Here is a 20,883-nt window from a genome sequence, read left to right as displayed (position 1 = left end):
ACAATATATAAGTTCGAAAGAGTTATTAGATTCACTTTTCTCCTCCAGTATGAAATATTTCAATCTTCCTAAGCGGCTTCTGGTGTCATTTACCGGCGAAGGTAAGCGATATGGTGAGCAATTGGTGACTTTTTGGTTCCCCAAGCCAATATCAATTGTTAAAGGTCTAAATGGTCGAACGGAACTTGAATTGGTTCAATAGTTACCGAATAATATCAACAAAAGGACCTGTTAATAAGCGCTAGATTATGTAATTAAGTTAGATTATATTTACGTTATAGTGAGGGCCATCGAGTGAAATCTTCTTTTGTTTCGGTCTGTATATAAACTACTTAAAGGGCTACATAGTCACAAACTAAGTTCAGATGACCGCTTGCATTATTATTTTTGAAGGTCAGTGGAGCTCGGAGTAACTTTATCCGTCAGTTTTTAGTAAATTAATGAACTTATATTGATATAAAATGACGTTGAGCAATACCACAAGCTATATCAGGATCGGGAAGGACCTCTCCGAGCCGTTCGATACCAAACGAAATTTCAGACAAGGCGAATTCTTCTGTGTGACTTCTTCAATCTACTCCTGGAGAAAATAATTCAAGCTGCAGAGCTTAAACGAGCAAGTACAATCTCCTATAAGAATGATATTGATATTATTGGCCTGAACATGCGTGCCGTTAGTTCTGCTTTCTCCAGACTGGATAAAGAAGCGAGTGGGTCTGCTTCGAAATCCAACGCAGAATAGCTCTTGCCAACAGGTGCTACTTCGTACTCTATAAGTCACTCATTATTCCTGTCCTGCTATATGGTTAAGAGACATGGACGATGACAATATTTAATGAGTCGACGTTCCGAATTTCCGAGAGATAGGTTCTGCGGAAGATTTATGGTTCTTTGCGCATTGCCAACGGCGAGTGTCGCATTCGATGGAACGATGAACTGTACGAGAAATACGACGACATTGACATAGTTCAGCGAATTAAGAGACAACGGCTACAATGCCTAGCCAAGTCTTCCCAGTGAAGGAAAACACTCCAGCTCTCAAAGTATTCGACGCAGTACCCGTCGGGGGAAACAGAGGAAAAGGAATCTCCTAGAATCTCCAATTGGCGCCAAACAGCTGGAAGGAGAAGCCACTAAAGAAGAAGAAGATATTGATATACAAGTACAAATGATCTAAAAGTACCAAAAGTGGATATTAGAAACAAACATATTTACTAAACTTCCAGAAGACGGAGAAAACTTTGTAAAGGGTTTCATAAAAAAACAATAATAATCTCTGCAGGTATTTTTCTTATTGCTGTACGGTATTTTCGTGAAGACATCATGCCAAATGAAAAAGTTTTCATACAACAACTTGAGTAGCTTCTTAGGAAGAACTGACCATGTGCAAATTTAAGTTCGATACACGTATAAACTGTCGGATCTGACTAAGTCAACTCAGCATTCATTAATATAAGTAAAGAGTGATCCATTTTGTGGTTCCATAATTTTTTAAAGATAAAACACAGAAACTTCAAATCTAATTGGAGTGTTTATTATCATTCGAAAGAACATTCTATGGCATTTATTTTTTGAAGATTATTTCTTTCAAATGTTGGCCGCGGCTACGTCTCAGATGGTCCATCCGTTGAGTCCAATTCTCGATGACTCTTTCGAGCATTTTGGCTGGTAACAGGCGGACGACACAATTGATGTTTTGCTCCAAGGCCTGAGTCGAAAAGGGTTTGTCCGCATAGACTTTAGACTTTACATATCCTAACATGGAAAATCTTACGGCCCACAAACCACACCAAACCATTGTTTTTTCTGGATGAAATTGAAGCTCTTGAATCTCTTCAGCTGCTCTTCGTCCCAAATGCGGTAATTTTTCTTCTTTACATACCAATTGAGCCAGAAATGGGTCTTCGGCGCTGAACGAAATTTGTCTCGAAAACGTAGGATCTTCTTGGAACTTTTTAAGAGCCCATAGAACGAAGCGCTGTCGGTTTGGGAATGTCGAGTGGCTTCAGTTCTTGCACAATCACTCAATTGTTATGTTTTATAGGGTCTCCGCCTTTCCTTCTCGCTGTTATAAACTTCGTCGCTAACTGAATATACTCTGTTTAGGGCTAAAAATTATAAATTATTTACTATTGAATAAATGCTTTCGCAATAATTGACAATGTTACATATATCATCTGCAAAAGAAGGATCTGTTAAACATTTGGTAAGATATTTAAGTTCTTAAGTCATGCCCTAGTATATGTACGTACTTATTACTACATACCCACTTATATACATATGTATGTATTGATCTATTTACCTTTACATATGAAGATATGTCAGCCTATGTATTTGCCAGTGTTAATGCCCCCAATGCCGTTAGTTTATTCTGCAGAGTTATTTACTATGTGCTTCCTTAGTAAAGCAGTTTAGACGTCATTACGTCGAGATATCTGTTTACACATACATTACGTCGCGTCGAGATTTATTTTTCGTTTTAATTGTTTTATTGATCGCGTTTCCAAATATTTATTCAAAACAAAGTTTTCAAATTTCGTTTTAATGTTTGTGCTTTTCACAAGTTTTACTAGTAAAAAAGAAGTGCTAAATCGTGATACATTTTGAACGCGTTTTTTATTGTTGTTGTCATTTAAAAAACATATGTTAAAGCTATTTATCGCCAGTCTCCACTTTGTTTCACTGGAAATTTCCAAAAATGAGCATACAGGATGAAAGTTTTCCACATGACGAACTCTTCGAGGCAGACCTCTCACCCACGCCGCTTAATAGGTTTCAGTTTCCACACCGCCTGCGTGAGCGGCAACAACAAAAGCTGTACAACGGTGAAATTTCCAAAAGTCCACTTACTTTGGAGCACAATCTCAACATATCCAGCTCATCTGCTGACCAAACAATCTCCTCCGCAGAATCCGCTACAGAGCAACCACGCAACGCTGCCATGCTAAGCAATCATCGCATGATTAAGAGCGATCAAACTGATCTCGCTAACATGGGAGAAACACGCACACAGTTGCTTGGAGGCGAACATAAATCGCGCTCTTACCAGGACATACATTCGGAATACACAAAGCGGCGCTACAAGCATGTCGAGAGCAAAGTCGGACAATATATCGCAAATATACGCAACGAGGATGAGCGACGTCGCAAGATGGCCCGCTTCCAAAGGCACCGCTCCATGCCCGTGGCACTGGTGCACGATCCGCAGGCATTGAAGAGGCTGCAGTTGCAGCGTGGCGTGACCGCGATGGCGGACAGTTTGAGCCAAGCGCTTGTGCGCGTCATGGACGGTGTTGAAGAGGAGGAGGACCAAATGGAGCAGGAAGCGAGCGCAGAGTTGTCCAGCAGCAATTTAACGGCGCTTACATCTGCGACTATGTCTACACAGAGCGGCAGTGGCGGCGCTGCTGATGACGATGACGACGACGATGCAGAGATTAACCATACACAGCAGACAGACTATAGTGAGGAGAACGTTTTGTGCGCCGCTCATAAAGTGGGTGCAGTGGATAAAGCTACTTATACGCTCTTACTGGACGAACGCGATCGTTTGCAATCGTACAATGACTACCAGCAGTTGAAGCTGGATGAGAAGCAGAGTGAAATTACGCGTCTGAGACAAAATGTGGACTTCTTGCGTGTACGGCTGAGTACCGCCGAGGATCAGCTGAAGCGAAATGTTAGTGGTCGTCATACATTGAACGGCATGACAAGTGGTTCACTTGGTTATAGTCACTCGAGTACGTCTGGTATGCCTTATTGGGGCACCGGACGGCAATCATTGCAGGGTTTGCTTTATTGCGCCACAAAAACTACGAAGTGGACACAGACAGAATTCGAGCGCCACTCGCCACCACCTCCACCACCGCCATCACCATCTCCGCTACATGTCGGTCTACCAAATAATGAACTGCAATTATTTGTGACACCCGACTCGCCGGACGCCAATAATAACCAATGCGTGGAGGGAACATTAGAGGTGTGTGAACGGAACATTAAGAGCGTGGCTGCCATACAACCGATGTCATTGAATTTCAGCAACTATACGGATGGGTTGAGTGCTGAATGGCGTTCGGCCAAAGATAAAGGTACGTGGCGTCAAATCAGCTAAAATATATCTTGATTAACCCAGTCTTTTTCTCTGTAGCCTCACTACGCAAGCGCAGCAACTCTCTTAAGTTTCGAGAAGCACAAGCTCAAACGGTTGCGACACACAACAGCGATAAGTCACAACACAATTCGCGCACAAGCCAGCCGAGCAGCTCCGATTCGGCCATTGATGTCGGAGCGATTGAGTTGTCTTCGTCGCCGAAACCAGCACGTAGTAACCGCTACACAGTGGAACTCAGTGAACATACGACGTTTGCGCCGAAAGTTCGCAGTTTACATTATAATCGTGATCAGCGAACTCCTTCACCGTCGGGTTTGTATATTGCACATTGTTCCAACAGTACCGCAATGGATATCTCAGCAGCCGTAGACGCTACGCAAGGCGCGCGCAGGTCGGCGCTTCGGAAGTGTGATGGCGCGGGTGGCAGGTCTATATCGCGACGCTGGTTACGTTTGTTTGGCAGTTGCATGCGTTGCAAGAACCCTCGGCAGACCGAACGTGAGCAGTTCGCTCTACAACAGACTTATACACAAATTCCGTTGCTGGAAAGTACTTTCGATAGAAGCGCCATACCGTTGGCCTCGAATTAAAGCGATGCCATTCATTGAGTTTAGTTTTTTTAATTTTTCATTTTATTTAGATTTGGTCTATTCGAAACCCGTTCTTGAATTTGGGAGTTTTTGTATATTTCCGATATTAACTTTAGTTATTTATGTAGTATTTAGTTACTTTTTGTTTCGTTTAAAAAGTTACTCTTCTTGTTCTAATACCATTAAACTACCGCTTCAATAAATAAAAATCTTGATTTTCGAATGTTGGGAAATCGATCCTAACTAGTGTTCGGGTTTTATCTTGATGTTATACGGAGACGCTCGGTATTATTAAATCGAAAAAGGGTGATGCCTTAATCACAACCTATCAAAATTGTCTATAATAATTCTGTTGCTACATGTTTCTTAAACCCTACCTCATTGGTTTCGTAGTAGTTTTGCTATGCCGAAGAAATAAGGACGCTTCCAGTGGCAATCCGGCGAGTCATGCATATTTTAAAGTTTTCGCGTCAGATTCTACAGAGCATAATTTACCAACTGCTTTATCTTTTTACGCTAAACTCTGACTGATTCTTCCTTTTCGCCGTTTGGCGCTGTTTGGTGATTCCAAGTGTAACCAGGTCCTTCTCCAAATGGTCTTTTCAACGGAGTAGAGGTCTTCCTCTGCTTCCCCCGGCGGATATTGCGTAGAATACTTTCAGAGATGGAGTGTTTTAATCCATACGGACAATATGACCTAACCGGCGTAGCCTCCGTCTCTTAATTCGCTGAATTATGTCAATATCGTCGTATAACTCGTACAGTTCATCGTTCCATCGAATGCGATATTCGCCGTGGCCAATGCGCAAAGGACCATAAATCTTCCGCAGAACCTTTCTTTCGGAAACTCGTAACGTCAACTTATCAAATATTGTCATCGCTCCTGCCTCTGCACCGAAAGCAGTTGTGAAATCGATAAAGAGATGGTGTGTGTCGTTCCTCTTTTCACGGGTCTTTTCCAAGATTTGGCGCATAGTTAATATCTGGTCAGATCAATATTTTAAACAGGTGATTTGCCAGGTGATAAGATCCAATCAGCTTGTTGACGGTGGGATTTAATCTTTCACACAATACGCTTGATAGAACCTAATATGAGATGTTGAGGAGGCATACATAGTTGGCGCAGGTTGTGGAGTCTCCCTTTTTGTGCATTGGGCAGAGCACACTTAAATTGCAATTGTCGGGCATAATTTCGTCCGACCATATTCTACAAAGAAGATTATGCAGGCTCTTTATCAGTTCTTCGCCGCCGTATTTGAAGAGCTCAGAAAACCAATGGTTCCGTTTGCAGCTGTACATAAGAAGCTTGAAATGTCGTCCCAAAGTTCCTTTGTATCGAGTTGCTGACGAGTGCTCTCAGAGAGCAGCAGTGCAAGTCGACTTTCTCTTGTGATTGCAGTTTGTTAATTTCCCTAATTGAATTCTTGGAACAAGCTTTGATCCAAGAACCTAGGGTTCGAAAATTTCAAAAAATCAATTTTTTCGTATTAAATTGTACAATATGTTTAAAATATTCTCCCAAAATTTCTAATTGATCCTAAGAGATGACCGTTCGAAAGTTGGCCCATCAAGCCAACTTGGAATTTTAAATAAAATTTCAAAAAATACTTTTTAAATTACCAAAAAATAGTAAGACTTTGCTTATAATTTTAAAATTCTTAATTTATTCTTCAAAACCTGTCGTCCTGCCAAAGTAATCTCTTTTGGCCACAAGACATTTGTGCCAACCTTTTTTTCCAATCCTCGAAACAGTTGTTACAGTAAATTTCTGGAATTGTCTTTAATGCGCGTAGTGATTCACGTTTAATGTTCAATTGACTCAAACGGTTTCCCCGGAGCGGTCATTTTAGTTTTTTGAATAGCTAGAAGTCACAGGGAGTAAAATCAGGAAAATACGGTGGTTGTGGTATGAAATCGGTTGAAAATTTGGCAAAAGGCTCACGAGCAGTCAATGCAATATGCGACGGTACATTATCGTGCTGCAAAAACCAAGAGCTGTCGGCCCATAATTCTGGACTCTTTTTATAAACACATTCACACGAAAGACGCATAACACTCAAATAGAATTCCTTGTTGACAGTTTGGTCGGAAGTAATTCGGAGTGCACAAAACCTTGATAATCGAAGAAAACTGTCAACATAACATTGATTTATGACCTGCTTTGCCGTGTTTTTTCGGCCACAATATTTGATGATTGATCGTCTGTTGCTAGGTCGTAAGCATAGATACAATACTCATCGCCAGTAATAATACGTTTCATGACATCCCGGAAAGCATTGGTTCACAGACGTTAACGCCGATACTGTTATTTTGAGTGAACCAATCGTGCTTTTACTTTTCTTAGGCCCAAATGATCTTTCCAAATAGTTTTCATTGGTCCTTCCAATCCGATATTTCAATTATATATTATTTCAGTAATTTCAATTCCTTTATTTTATTCATGGGTAGATCATCAGTTGATTTTGATGGCCGTCCTGGACGTGGTTCGTCGTTAACGTGCTCTCGAGGCGATCTTTGAATAATTTATACCAATCAAAAACATTTACTCGCGCCAAACAATTATCACCGAATGTCGGCCCCAGAAATTTGATTCCGCTCACAAATTTAATGGAACTTCTGTGTTGAATAATTTCACTCGTCGTAAAAATCGCCTGCACTTTATGTATTTGTGAAAACGTGCGTATACTAAACACTGATAAGTATTTTGATGTGATATTTGGCACAGATGTCACTTAAAATCAAAGCAACTTAGAAACAAATTTTTCATTGAATGGGTTTTCTTGTGAAATTTATATTAAAATGTCTTACTATTTTTTGCCCGAGGTATTAGTACATCTCTGCATCTTTCATATGCTGTATTGTTTGAAATAAATATATGATTGTATATATTAAAAAAATGGTAAAAATTCCCTTTTGTTACCCATCTAACACCTTAACTAACAAAAACTACATTAAACTTGATTTGAGAAAAATTTGAAGATTTTTCTTTATTTGACTTCTGAACTCTCGAAAAATTAGGGTCTCACTAACAAACGAAATGATTTCGCAACGTCTGTCGCCCGGAGACTAATATCCCTAGCTAAATTTATACGCTCTTTTGCTGTTAAAAGACTCCTATTTAGAAAATATCAAAAATGAAATTATCGAAATAGTTGACACTCTAAATAGAGTATTCAAGGAATGTGGGGTATGGAACTTGTCGTACATTAAAAAATTGGGAATGAGAAAACTTTATTGCAAAGTGACCAGAGACAACAACGAATTGATAATTCTGTTAACTTATATTGAGCAATGTCTAAGATTAGTGAATAAACCCGACTATAACAATGAAGGATGCTGGCTTCATGCCTATATTATGTTATTTAAACGTCAGTAGGACGAAATAATACGAGATTGCATGAATTCAACTTCGAGTTGCCTTTGATTTTTCCTTTCCTCAGACCGCAAGAGAAGGCACGCTGGAAAGATATTTAGCAATAATGAAGTGATAATTGCAGAAGCAGAACGCAACTGTGAAGCATAATAATATGGTTTTGTTTGTCGGAAATTTTTTTTTAGTTGATGTGTAACCGAATAGTGAAGATTATCAAAACATTATTTAAGCGAAACATTTTAAATTATTCATACATTTTTTTTTAATTTCTTTCTTATTTTACTACTTAAGGAAATATTTCCGCAAAGTATTTCAATGTGAACATACCATAAGCTTATCACACTCAGTGAAAACCCGCTGTATTGCAGCGAGCACCGTTTGTAAACAAATCCACTGATAAGGTATGACGAGAAGAGTAACAACAAAAACGTTGTTGTTCGTCTAATTTATGGTGATGTAAACAAAAACAACCACAAAAGAGATGAGAAGCACAGGAGAAGCCACAAGAACCTTTGACAGTTGAAGCATTTGAAAATGACAGCATAACAAAAATCAATAACGTCCAAATGACTTGCGCAGTGCGCGCTGAGGAAACTAAAAAACCAGCCAAGTTTTGGCATCACACGGTATAGAAAGCACACAAAACTGTTCGCACTGCTTGAAACTATTCATAAAATTCAGTGACAGAGCATAATTAATAGACAAATAGTAGAAATTAAGTAATAAAACAGTTTCTAAGTAGAAGTTTAGGCTTGTCTCTGAAGCGTAGTGTGGAAAATGCGCAGCGCTCTGCCAGCAGACATAAAAATGTTGTGAAGCTTATGTTGGATGAAAAATCGAAATTGTGGCAAACATTGTGAAGGAATGTGCAAAATGTAAGGAGATTTGTTACGGAAGTATTCCTTAATTAATCTAATGTGAACTCGGAAAATTTCGGCTTCGGAAGGCAGTGAAATTTTGGGAATTTCGGCAGTGAAATTTTAGGCATTTTGGGGTGTGTAGGGCTTGAGTAGCAAAAGTGTTGACGACGCTGCCTTTCCTTTATCGATTAAAGCCGCGCAAGTTGTTGCTGGCTTTTTACTTGAGCTGTCAACAATTGCGACAGTCATAAGTGATTACGTGGAAGCCCTTTTACAGTGTGAAATCGCGAAATGAAAAGAGTTGCGGAAAGTAGAGTTACTTAAATAACATAATAATACATAACATAGAAATCTTCAAATCTAAGCCCTTTTACGGTAATAAAAAATACGTTACTCGTTGTTGTGATGTCACGAGAAATTACAAAAACGAAAATATTTCTAGTTTTGATTTAAACATAATCGGCATTTCGCTTGAGTAACTTAAATTTCTTCGCTTGCGCGCCGCAAAGTAGACTAAACTATTTGCATTTGCGCTTCGGGCGGCGAATGTGTCTCTTGTTACTACAAATACAACAATTTCGCATTGAATTGTCTATCCATTGATTATCAAGAACATTTGTACACCTTGAGAGTGCATAGAATTGTTAAAAAGCGGAAATGGAATCCGCTCAGGCAACAACTTATGAACCGTTAGAAGGTCGCGGCGCCGGCATACGGCATGAGCCCATGGACAGTCCGGAGGCGGACGTACGCGCACCCAAAGATCACAAACATTCCGTGTATGTAGCATTGTTGGCCGCTGGCATTGGCTTTGTGTTGCCCTATAACAGGTGAGTTGGATAATGAATAAAGCTTTTTTCGTGGATTAAATAGCCCATACATACGTATGTATGTATGTATGTAATGTATGCGTAGCAGAGTTGAATTGTTGTATACATACGAGTATAATAAACATACCAACCAGAAATGGCAGCGGTTGTGGCTTCTTAGTAGCTCCTGCAGTCAACTCAATAAAATTGTTCATCATTTTGAACTGGACCTAGCAATATGTGGAGTATACAAACATCTGACTTTATAAATAAACATTTCCTTGGGGCCTAGTGGTATAGTCTTCAACTGACTCGTTAAAATAAACTTATGCAATTCTAACTCCTCTCCAATCTACCAGGCGTTGTGAAAACTTCGAACATATCTTTTGACTAAACTGGAGAGCAGTATTGAACATAGTTGTCGCCGAGGACGAGACACCGATTCAAAAGTTTTTTATTTGTAGTACTATTGATCTTTAGTTTCAAAATCAGTCTTTCTGATACCAATAAATTTTATTACCGCGAACATTCTCTTAGGTCCTGATGGCCTAGGCTGTCAGATTCGTTGCATAAATCTTGAAATTTGGCTTTGATTTCATTGCTTTATGAGACCTTGTGTTGCCTTGCTGAAATTTTGTTCTTCATTGAATTCGGCTTTTTTTATTGCATTTCCAATATCTTGGTTTTCAAATGTTCCAATAACGATATATAATAGTCGCCGTGGAGAAAAACCACCATCTTTTAGTTAGTCGATGGAAAATATTCCATGCGCATAGCAAAATATAGATCTTCTGGCTTGGATTCATCATGTTCAGTTCACTGGGATGGTTGTTGATTGAACTTTGTAGTACAATTTTTAGACATTGCCACATATCGATGCCAAATTTAGACCAACTCTTAATGTAAAGGGGCTTTCAATAGGGATGATATGATTTTCAAGTGTCGTTTCGGTCATTTTTAATATGTAATGATCTGTATAATTATGTTCAGTAATATTTACAATTTCAATATGGAAAGATATACGCAACGTTGATGAAGTCTTCAATTTTTTTGCCATTTTATAATCGTAATAATCGTCCACATTTGCTCGCTGTTCATCGAATTGTTGACAATTTCGAGAAAATTTTTTTCACATAATGTTCAAGTGGCAATAAGACATAGAACCGTTCGAAGTAATAAAAATATTGCTGTCGTTCGGCAAGTGTTGCTTAAGACCGCAATTTTCGAATCCAGGCGAAAGGATTTGGGCACCATATAAAATTATACTCATATAAAAACTTAAGCCATTGGACCACCGTCGACATCGTTAATTTGTTGATCTTGCCTTCGAAGAACTTGAAAACGATAACCATTTCTTCTCCGATGAGGCTCACTTTTATTTGAGTGGAGCGGTAAATAAACGAAACTGTCGATTCTGGTGCGAAGAAAATCCACAAATTATTCAGGAACAACCATTACACTCACCTAAATTGACAGTTTAGTGTGATGGTCTGGTGAAATCATCGAACCGTACTTCCTTCGAAATGAAGCTAGTAACACCGTTACTGTCAATGGAGAGCGGTATAAATCGACGTTTTATGGCAGCAATTGAAAGAAGTTGATTTTGACAACAAATGGTTCCAACAAGACGTTGCAATATGCCATACAGTACGTGCAGCAACCGAATTATTGCGAAAAAGCTTTGAATATTCGATTTTTTCAAGAAATTGTGACATTGAATGGCCTGCAGGAAGTTGTGTCCATCATTTAGACCACTTCTTTTGGAGTTATTTGAAGTCGTTGGTCTTTAGCAATAAGCCAAACTCTCTTCAAGTTGTAGAAGTCAATATTGAACGTGACGTTATAGGACATACGACTTGATTTAATGGAAAAGTTTTTTATGAAGAACCAGCCCGTTGTCCCGCGGCCGTTGTCCTGCGTAAAATTATGTGTTTTCAAATGAAAAGAAAGCTGAATTTATCATTTAATTTGTTTCAATGTAACGCAGCTCGATAAACAACATTTTTTGGTTTCTGTTCCGATGTAAGGAAAAGATGGTTTTCCAACTCGTGAGCACGCCGTGTGAAAAACATAGCATTTCCAAATCTATGCCACGAACTATGCGACTATCCTTGTGTCCTGTTGATTGTCATCTCAAATGCAATTTTCACTGGAAACGGAATTCGTAGAAAGAATTAAGCATTCTGCCTCTCTGCCTCCTTGTATTCGATAGTTGCGTCACGATCAGTCGGGTTCCATTACACAGTTTCGGCGCATGAAGATTGCGAAACATAATAACGACAGATCCTACTTTAAGACGCAAATGATGCGGTGGCATACCAAGTCTCTCCAAACAATTTAGAAATTCCACAGGATAATTCACGGCGTCGTCTTCATTGTCAAAACGATCGATCGATTTGTATTAGCGCAAGTCTCCCGGAATTTGACTTTGAATTTTCCAGTTTAAGTCAACAACATCGATATTTTTGGCAGCTAATATTGCGCGTGCACTTAAGGAATCACAGTTACGATAATTTGGCCATGTCCGAACATTCGTGATGAGTTCATCTTTCGTGAATTGGTAAAGGGAAGATAGAATTGATATCGAACCACCGGAAGTATCAACCCGAATTGACCCATTTCCAATTCTTAGCGAATACGATGTAAAATCTCTTCGGCAATGTCATTTTTTTGTAATTGCTGGCTTGCTTCTCAAAAGATTGCACACACCGTACCATTCACCATACGCAATGACTCAAATGACGTTGAACCGCGTACATTAATCAATAGCAACCGAAGTTAGAAGCAATCGTCGTTTTTCGTGTGGATTTTTTAAATTTGTTTTAATGCATTAGTTGAGAACACACCTGGATGTGTATTTACTAGTTGGACTTGCTTTCTGCGTAACTATTTCCTCGAAGATGCATTCCATGTATAATATCAAGATATTTCCAAATAGAGCATTGTTCTCGCAAACAGATCACTGACGAAAGTTGAGAAAAAACGCGTCAATGTTAATTTTGTTGCTGTATTCTCTGGGAATTTCCGCAGAAATGATTTCATCAATTTGATCTGTTGTAACCACCATGCACCATCCAAAGAAGAATGTGTGCGTGCGGCAAACCTCTCTTTTGCCACTCAACAGAGTACATCTAGCATCTGACAGCACCACATATACGTTGCTTCAAGATAAAGTCCATCAAACATCGTAACTGTTGTTTGAAAAGTCGTGCTGTGACATCGTGACGATCGCTTGCTGATTGACCGCGATCCATAATTCCGCACGTATGTCATGGCATCCTGGGAATACTCGGTTATGTGCCTTGGGCTGCCAATGAATGTTGATGCCAAAAATTACGCCGACCAATACCAGCGCGACCTCTTCGTGGCATCGTAAAAAATTTCAATCTGCAATTGGTCACTTTGTGTGAAACACACATGTCGTTTTCACTGAATAATTTTCAATAATTTTTTTTGAATAGCCGGAATAAGAGCAAATGACAAATTTGAACGATTGAAATAATTGAAAAACAAAACAAAAAAAATTGTATGAAAATAAGTTATTTTTTGGAATTATCCAATTTTCCGACATTTCTCACGAAAAGAATACATTTTTTTTATTTCTAAACCTTCCCCGATTCACAGCGAACAACCTCTGAAAATTTCTTTAAGATTGGTTCAGCCGTTCTCTTTAGCGTTACTAACAAACAAACATTCATTCGTTTATATGGGGAAAAGAAAAGGACTGTTTTTGGGCGTTTTCCGGCAATTATTCGAATTTTTCTCGCCGTAAAAACCATCTTCAAACCTCAACGAACACTTAAAAAAAAGAACTGGTCAAATTGGTCCAGACGTTGTTGAGTTATGCGCTTGGCAACACATATTGCGATTCATTTTTATGTATACTTAAGAATTATTTTGTCGGTTTTTTTTTATTATTTCGTCCTCAATAATCATAAAAGCACTGTGATTTTTAACATAACGAAATTTGAAATTAGGGTCTGACTATAAAACAGATCGGATAAGATTTTCTTAGAACTAAAGAGAGCACATTCAACTTACTTGAACTTGAAATTTTAAATGTCTGCCCGCAATCGATTTAGGTGTGAACAGATTAGCATATACAAAATTAAAAAGGATATTTCAAAAATTAATAACTATACGTATATTGAACACCTTTCGAAATAAGTCGCTAAAAATATGACCATCAAATAATCTCCCAGAATAATATTCGCGACAGAAGAGGACTTTTATTTAACTGTTGTGGTCTTGATTTATATTGGAAACGGCTTCTATAAAAAAGTGTTTGCGTGTTGGCGCCCCCCTAAAAAAATTTAATCTCAAACGAGCTTTCTTCGTGCTTGCGTTCTTCCATTCTCCACTTTTTGTGTATTATTTTTTAATCAAATATCAAGAAAGTTTAGCTCTTTGTGTCTTATTTACTTTTATTTATTTGCCTTTAACTGTAGTGTTTCAGTTAGAAATATGTAAGTCTTTTCTTTTTTATCCTTCCTGAAAAATTATTTGTTACTCCATTGAAATTTTTATTTTTGTAATTAATTTAAAAACAGCAATCTTAAATTTTTATTCTCAAAATCGGAATGAAATATTTAAAATCTAATTATTAAAAAAATCGCAAAGCTGCTGTCTAGTTAATAACTTTTGTACTTCTGAGAGAATGTACCGACGTAAAAAATAGTAAGACTTTTTGATTTAAATTTCGCGCGAAAACTCATTCGTTGAAATTTTTTTCTACGTTAGTATGACTGTCAACAACATCTTTGTCAAATTGTCATAACGTTCAAAATGTTGGAAAAGATCTTCGGTGATAATTGCTTGTCTCGAGCGACTGTTTTTGATTGGTACACATTTTTCAAAGAGGGTCGAGAACGCGTTGAAGACGAACTACGGCCAGGACGGCCATCAACATAATATGATGATCAACACATGAATAAATCGAAAGAATTTGAGCTTGATAATCGACGATTAACAGTCAGAGATTTTACCGCCATCGTTGGAATATCGGAAGCATACGATTTACGTCTGTAAAACAATGCTTTCCGACTACCAGGATTTCTGCCACCAGATTATTACTGACGATGAGTCTTGAATCTCTGCTTATAACCCGGAAACAGGCGGACGGACATTCGACCGAAAAACGTAGCAAGCAATGAAATGTTAATCAATACTTTTAGATTCAATATTTACAAAATCGACAATGATTAACCTAGGGTTATGCTATATAAATATATCTTATAAAGGTATTGTCGAGTTAAAACGAGAATAATTAACATTAAGCCCGCAGAGTATCTTTCCGCTTCTCTGAGAAACGAAGTGGAACACGACCATGTTATAATGCCTATATGAAATTTTAGCTTTGTCCTGTTTACGTAAGACTGACCTCCCACCTCGAGTTCACATATCATCATTTGACCTCGCTGTTGTGTCAACTTTAGGTGTCTTTGATTAAATTTATTCTCTTTAAACTATATCTCATAAGAATTGTGGAGAAGAACCAGAGAGAGGGGCGAAGAAGACTGTCCCAGACTTATGATAGCAGACAGTATTTACGTTGAAAGCAATTAAATCTTTACACAATTACTCAGTGCTCATTGTCATCTATTCATTAAGTAACTGACAATTCCATGCGCCTTGATTGACTAACTGACTGCGAGCTCGTGCTATTTATGGTTATTAAATATTCTCTGGGTAATTTTACTACCTGCAAGTGTTCTTGCGATGAATTTGCAATAATAATGCCATTACTATTAAGTACTTTCGTACGTATATATTCAAACTCTCTTTATTCTGATGCACAAAGTCGTTGCGAGGTGATTGTGGGGGCACACATGTGTACGTAATATGTAGATATAATGAGAATTGATTTCATCCACTTGTCGGTACTAAAAGTATTCCCACTGAAACACGCAATTCCACAACAATAAAAATAAGCAATTCTTCAACTGTGATTACTATCTGCAAAATATATACATAAGGGCTTATGTATGGGTCTAATTTTATGCAAATATTATTTTGGTCTATTCTTCAGCTTCAAGTCATGTCTAATTTGCTTTAATACTTTTATTGCAGTTTCATCATCGCCGCCGACTACTGGCAGGCACGCTTCCCCGGCCGCTCCGTGGCATTGGACATGTCCATGACGTATATAATTGTCGCCTTTGCCACTGTTCTACTCAATAACGTTTTTCTATCGCTGGCGCCATTTCGTGTGCGTATTCTTTTCGGCTACGTGGTGTCCTTTACCACACTCATCTTTGTGGCCGTCTGCGAGGTGGCATTTCATATGTTCGCCGCCAATACGGCGTATTCAGTGAACTTGGCTGCTGTGTCTTTGGTAGCTATCGGCTGTACAGGTAGGTGGAGGGGACGGGAGGGCATAAAGTTTAAGCGTAAAATTAATAAAAATGTTAAGTCTTTGAATAAAATAAGTTTATCATATTTTATACAAATTTATTCAAATTTCTGAAATTATTGGACCTTAAATTTTTTTGTGTAATTGTTTTGCTATTCAGCAGCGATTCGCAGATGGAAATTCGAGCCACGATTTTTTTTGCGTTAATTCGAGCTACTTTCTCTTCCTTATAGCAAGGGGCACAACCCTGGGGAGAGCTGTTTCGCCTTCTCACTTTAGTTCGCCTTCAATTGTATGTTTTTTTTGTTTTTCTATCCAGGGGATATTTGATCTAGGACGGAAAGTCGTGAGCGGCTTGTGCCATATGCAAAAGAATCTTTCTGGCCACTTCCGAGTAAATGGCGATCAGAAACCTTTCTTCACTTACGTGAAATTCTATACATGGCTCCATCCATGAGATGGGTGAATGAGTGAACTCTTGGTGATCATATGTTAACGTTCCAAAGATAGTCGTGGTGCGGATCTTTTTACAGTTTTGCAGAACTTTTTCATGGCGATTATAATTTAGCCAAAGGATTATATTTTCGTGTACCTAATTTACGGGTCCTGAATGATGAATCAGGAGTTCTAAAACTCAGTTCTATAAAATCGTCGTATGTTTTTATTTTTTTTTAACTTTACATTTTCATATTTGTTAAAAAATTCGAACGAAATCATATTTTGAAACCCTAAGTCATTTCGAATCATTATTATTTCATCCACAGTCCAACAATCCAGCTTCTATGGATTTGCTAGCATGTTACCGAAGCAGTATACCCAAGCGGTTATGGCTGGAGAGAGTATTGCTGGTTTTTTGGTATCTTCCAATCGTGTGGTCACAAAGATGTTAATACAAAATGACCGACTATCAACGGTGATCTTCTTTCTCACTTCGACACTGTATGTGCTACTCAGTTACGCAATGCATTTATTCACTATTAATTCACCGTTTGTACGGTACCATATGAAGGCGTGTGCAAAGATTGTACTCCGACCTGATGAAGATCGATTGGTGCGTACTCTGTATTAAATTAAGTTAACCCAAGCAGTAAATAATTTAACTCAATTTCTTTATTATTCACCCTTACAGCAAAATGACCTCGACGGTGACACGCCCATTGCCAAATACGGTGTATTAACGCTGGAGCCCACTTCGCCGCCAGCAAATGCGACAAATAGCACAACAGGCGCACTGAGCTTCAGCAATCCCGTTTATGAGCTTTCCAATCCAACGGCTGGTGAAAGTGTAATAGAGGGACTCAATAGTTTACCCGATATGCCAAGCACTCCGCAAGAGCCCACTACGCCGACCACAGTGGCTTTCAAGGTAGAGCACGTACTCACGCCCGGTACTTGTACGCCCGGCAAGCTGAGCGATCTGAAGAATGGCTTTGTCTCACGTTGGACCGTAGCCCAGGCGATCTATCCATACATGGTGTGCATCGCGCTGGCCTACTGCGTCACACTCTCGCTATATCCTGGCATCGAATCGGAGATTATTTCATGCAGTCTCGGCACATGGCTGCCAGTACTGCTTATGTTTACCTTCAACACGGCGGATGTGATTGGAAAACTGCTGGCTGCTCTGCCATATCCATGGTCACGACGTCAGCTAATATTAATGTCTGGTTTACGCATCGTATTGGTGCCGCTATTGCTCTTGTGCTGTGCGCCGCGTCATCAACCTGTCATTTCTGGAGAGACAGCGGCTTTTATTTTCACAATCGGCTTGGGCGTTAGTAACGGTCTCGCTGGCAGTCTTCCAATGATGCTAGCGCCAGCCAAAGTGCCCGGCACACTTAAAGAGGTGACCGGCAACATGATGACACTTTCGTATAACGTCGGCTTAACGACTGGTTCACTAATTGGTTATGTTTTTGAATCCATGCTGGGTGCACAGCTCACCAATCCATGTCCGACCTACCCGTATGCACCGGCCTCAATGTTAGACCCAACCGGCGCGCATGCGCAACTTATCAGCACTACTAGCACGTCAAGCACCGCTGCACCCATTTTGAATACTACAGCCGTTGCTGCGGCGCTGTTTACCACAACAGTTTCCACATTATTACCGACCACCGAAGCAAGCACAACCGCTTTGGTGACCACAACAGCAGCGGCAGCTGTGTCCACAACCAGCACAACCGTGGCGCCGCTGTTGCCCACTCTAATAACGCCGACGACCGCGTTGGTGACCTCTACAGCGGCGGCAATTTTGAGTTCGGTAGCGGGCACCATCGACAATGTAGTCTCAGCCGTGGTGAGCACCGTCTCAACGGCGGCTCTGGGCGACTTGACTGGCGAGACGAGCATAAGCACCACAGATCCCCAAACGCCAATAGAGCTGATGCAACAGATTTAAACGATTTGTGTCGCGGGTTTTAACATGATTGTGGAGCGAGACTGAAAGGTGTTTTAGTAAAGACCAAAAGTATTTAAAATAGAAGGTCTAGGCGGGAAGTGCCCCGGTTTGAAATACGTTTGGAACTGTAAGGTCACTATAATGTTTGACAAATTTGCTGTGGTTTATGAAGTATTGTAAATAGCTGCTTTAAGTTTTTGTAATCAAGGCGAATAATTTGTGGGTGTCTTAAACTTTCTTTTTACATAGACCTCGCTATGTGTGCTTGACTGAAATGGTGGTGGTCGTGTTTATAATCTAAAACTAGAATTCTCACATAAACGAATACAGAACTACACCCATTTTATTCCACAGAACCCAGAGCATGAAACAAAATTGTTACCAACAATAAGCGGAAAAAGGTTTTAAAAAAGAGATAATACATTTTACTCATAGTACTTGCTGCTAACGGCATGTCATACTCATAGCAAACACAAAATAATATACTCATACTGATAATTAGCTTACATACATACAAACATTCATACTTAGATACTGATGATTTCAAATAACTGACGTAAAAAAAACACATTCGAGTAAGAATTCGCGCCTAAAGGTAGGCTTCGTAAACTTATCCGATTTTAATATTTTTTTCGCATTAACAACAAGCTAAAGCCGAGGTCAAATTTTAAGCGCCAAGTGTAAAATACCGCGCCTAAGGTTGCTACTTTTAAGCGCTGAAATTTAACTCGACTATGTGTGCTTGTTTGGTTTTATATACTCGTAAATATCACCCTAACTTATACTCAGTTATAAATAAAAATATGAAAATTAAAGTATGTATTAGGATGAAACCCGTAAATCGCGTGCAATTCAGTGGATATGTGCTAGAAATTAAAAACAAAAACCAAAACACTTAAAAAACGCGAATAACTCAAAAACTTCAAGAACAGTTGGTACTTAAGTAAATATAATATATTAAAAGACAGTGTGACGAATACTTTTAGGCGTGTTACTATGTTTTTCCAGCATAACCAAAAGGGCTGATAGAAATTTAAATTCTTAAAATTACATGAGATATATTTTTAATATGTGCATACATAACTACATACATAAGGTTTAAAAATAAAAGGGAAATAAAAAAGAACTTAACTAAAATAAAAGAAACCGAGTTAAAGGTATAGCAAATCGGATTTGCCGAAAACTGTGTCATAGTAACTAAAACCAAAGTTTTTGAATTTTATTATTTGAAATTTGCAATTTCCGTTGCTTACATTTTCCTTTTTGTGCCTTATTCTTAATATTGTTAAACGTTGTTTTTGATGTGTTGTTAAAGGTATACACTGCAGTGGGTTTCCAAATAACGCAAAACTTACAAAAATATTAGTATTTATCATTGATCTTTTAATTGATCACTGAGGACTTTCTAAGATTCTCATGACACCATGAAAATCTTTTATACCTCTCATAGAATAATTCGTATGAATAACTGAAGAAATGGGTGACATTCTTCAAGCTACTTTTCAACAATTCTGTTTGTCTTGAAGTTGCTCGATTAAGCTGATAATAAAACTAAGTGATTCTTGACTAGTTTCGAGCTGATCTTGTCGATTCTAGTTTCAAGTGCTGAAAAGTTACAGTTGTTCAAGAATCTATGTTACAAGCAGTTGAGATTTTCTTAGAAAAATTTATGTTATTTTGCCTGGCTACGCTTGAACGGCTTTGGACTCTTCAGTATTTTGATGAAAGAAGCATGATCTTTGTCTAGATTTAACTGATTTTTGAGCGGGCCCAGTAGCTGTTTCGAGACAATGATGTAAACGATCAAGTAAGGGAAACGCCATCACCACACACTGGGCACTGAAGCTGCGCATATCAAACCCACTGTTAGTCTTATATAATATTTAGCCTCGGCTTGACTTAAATGTCGATTGATTTGAGTTACTTATATCACTTATTTATCACTTTTTCTTTTTATTTAACTATATTTTAATATTTACCGCTATTCTTTAATTCAAACCTAGACTTGGTTATCCTGTGGCAGCTCTATAGTCTTTGGCGGCTTCTATAAAGTATCACTAAAATCAAAAGACAAGAAAGAAATTATGAAAACTATATAGTTTCATATATAGCAAATGCAAATGCAAAAACAAAAATGAAAAAATGGCAACTGTTATCATTGTTCGTGAAATATGTATATTTGTTGTACGTACTCGTATGTTATCGTGATTTTGTTTAAATTTATAAGTCGTAACACGAAATGGCAATGTGAAATGTTTTGTGACTTTTTTGATAAGCAAAAGCTATGAATATTGTTTATGGATCGGTGGTGATTATAATATGAATATGCTGGAAGATATATTGTAAGTTAATAGAAATATGAATAAAGTGAAATTTCAAAAGAAAAA

General features: G+C 38.5%; 2 protein-coding genes across 2 annotated transcripts; both read left to right on the top strand.

The window, feature by feature from the left end:
• Positions 1-2,402: 2,402 nt before the first annotated feature.
• On the top strand, positions 2,403-4,944 carry LOC120778734 (protein swallow). The gene is made up of 2 exons (XM_040110699.1): positions 2,403-4,088; positions 4,148-4,944. The coding sequence occupies exons 1-2, from the start codon at positions 2,699-2,701 to the stop codon at positions 4,699-4,701; spliced, it is 1,944 nt and encodes a 647-aa protein (XP_039966633.1). The 5' UTR covers positions 2,403-2,698; the 3' UTR covers positions 4,702-4,944.
• A 3,730-nt stretch (positions 4,945-8,674) lies between these two features.
• On the top strand, positions 8,675-20,617 carry LOC120777548 (equilibrative nucleoside transporter 4). The gene is made up of 4 exons (XM_040108937.1): positions 8,675-9,764; positions 15,813-16,096; positions 16,860-17,146; positions 17,225-20,617. Exons 1-4 carry the CDS (start codon positions 9,592-9,594, stop codon positions 18,494-18,496), a joined length of 2,016 nt encoding a protein of 671 aa, XP_039964871.1. The 5' UTR covers positions 8,675-9,591; the 3' UTR covers positions 18,497-20,617.
• The last annotated feature ends 266 nt before the right edge of the window (positions 20,618-20,883 follow it).

Source organism: Bactrocera tryoni, chromosome 5 (assembly GCF_016617805.1).
Source record: "Bactrocera tryoni isolate S06 chromosome 5, CSIRO_BtryS06_freeze2, whole genome shotgun sequence".
Taxonomy (NCBI): domain Eukaryota; kingdom Metazoa; phylum Arthropoda; class Insecta; order Diptera; family Tephritidae; genus Bactrocera; species Bactrocera tryoni.
Note: the sequence above shows the minus strand (reverse complement) of the source record. Positions and strands in the feature narration are given on the sequence as shown.

Excerpts from the sequence above, each read along its gene's own strand:
- LOC120778734 (XM_040110699.1), top strand. The coding sequence starts at position 2,699 with ATGAGCATACAGGATGAAAGTTTTCCACATGACGAACTCTTCGAGGCA. Across the intron at positions 4,089-4,147 it reads GCGTTCGGCCAAAGATAAAG|CCTCACTACGCAAGCGCAGC; the intron begins GTACGTGGCGTC and ends TTTTCTCTGTAG.
- LOC120777548 (XM_040108937.1), top strand. The coding sequence starts at position 9,592 with ATGGAATCCGCTCAGGCAACAACTTATGAACCGTTAGAAGGTCGCGGC. Across the intron at positions 9,765-15,812 it reads TTTGTGTTGCCCTATAACAG|TTTCATCATCGCCGCCGACT; the intron begins GTGAGTTGGATA and ends CTTTTATTGCAG. Across the intron at positions 17,147-17,224 it reads GACCTGATGAAGATCGATTG|CAAAATGACCTCGACGGTGA; the intron begins GTGCGTACTCTG and ends TCACCCTTACAG.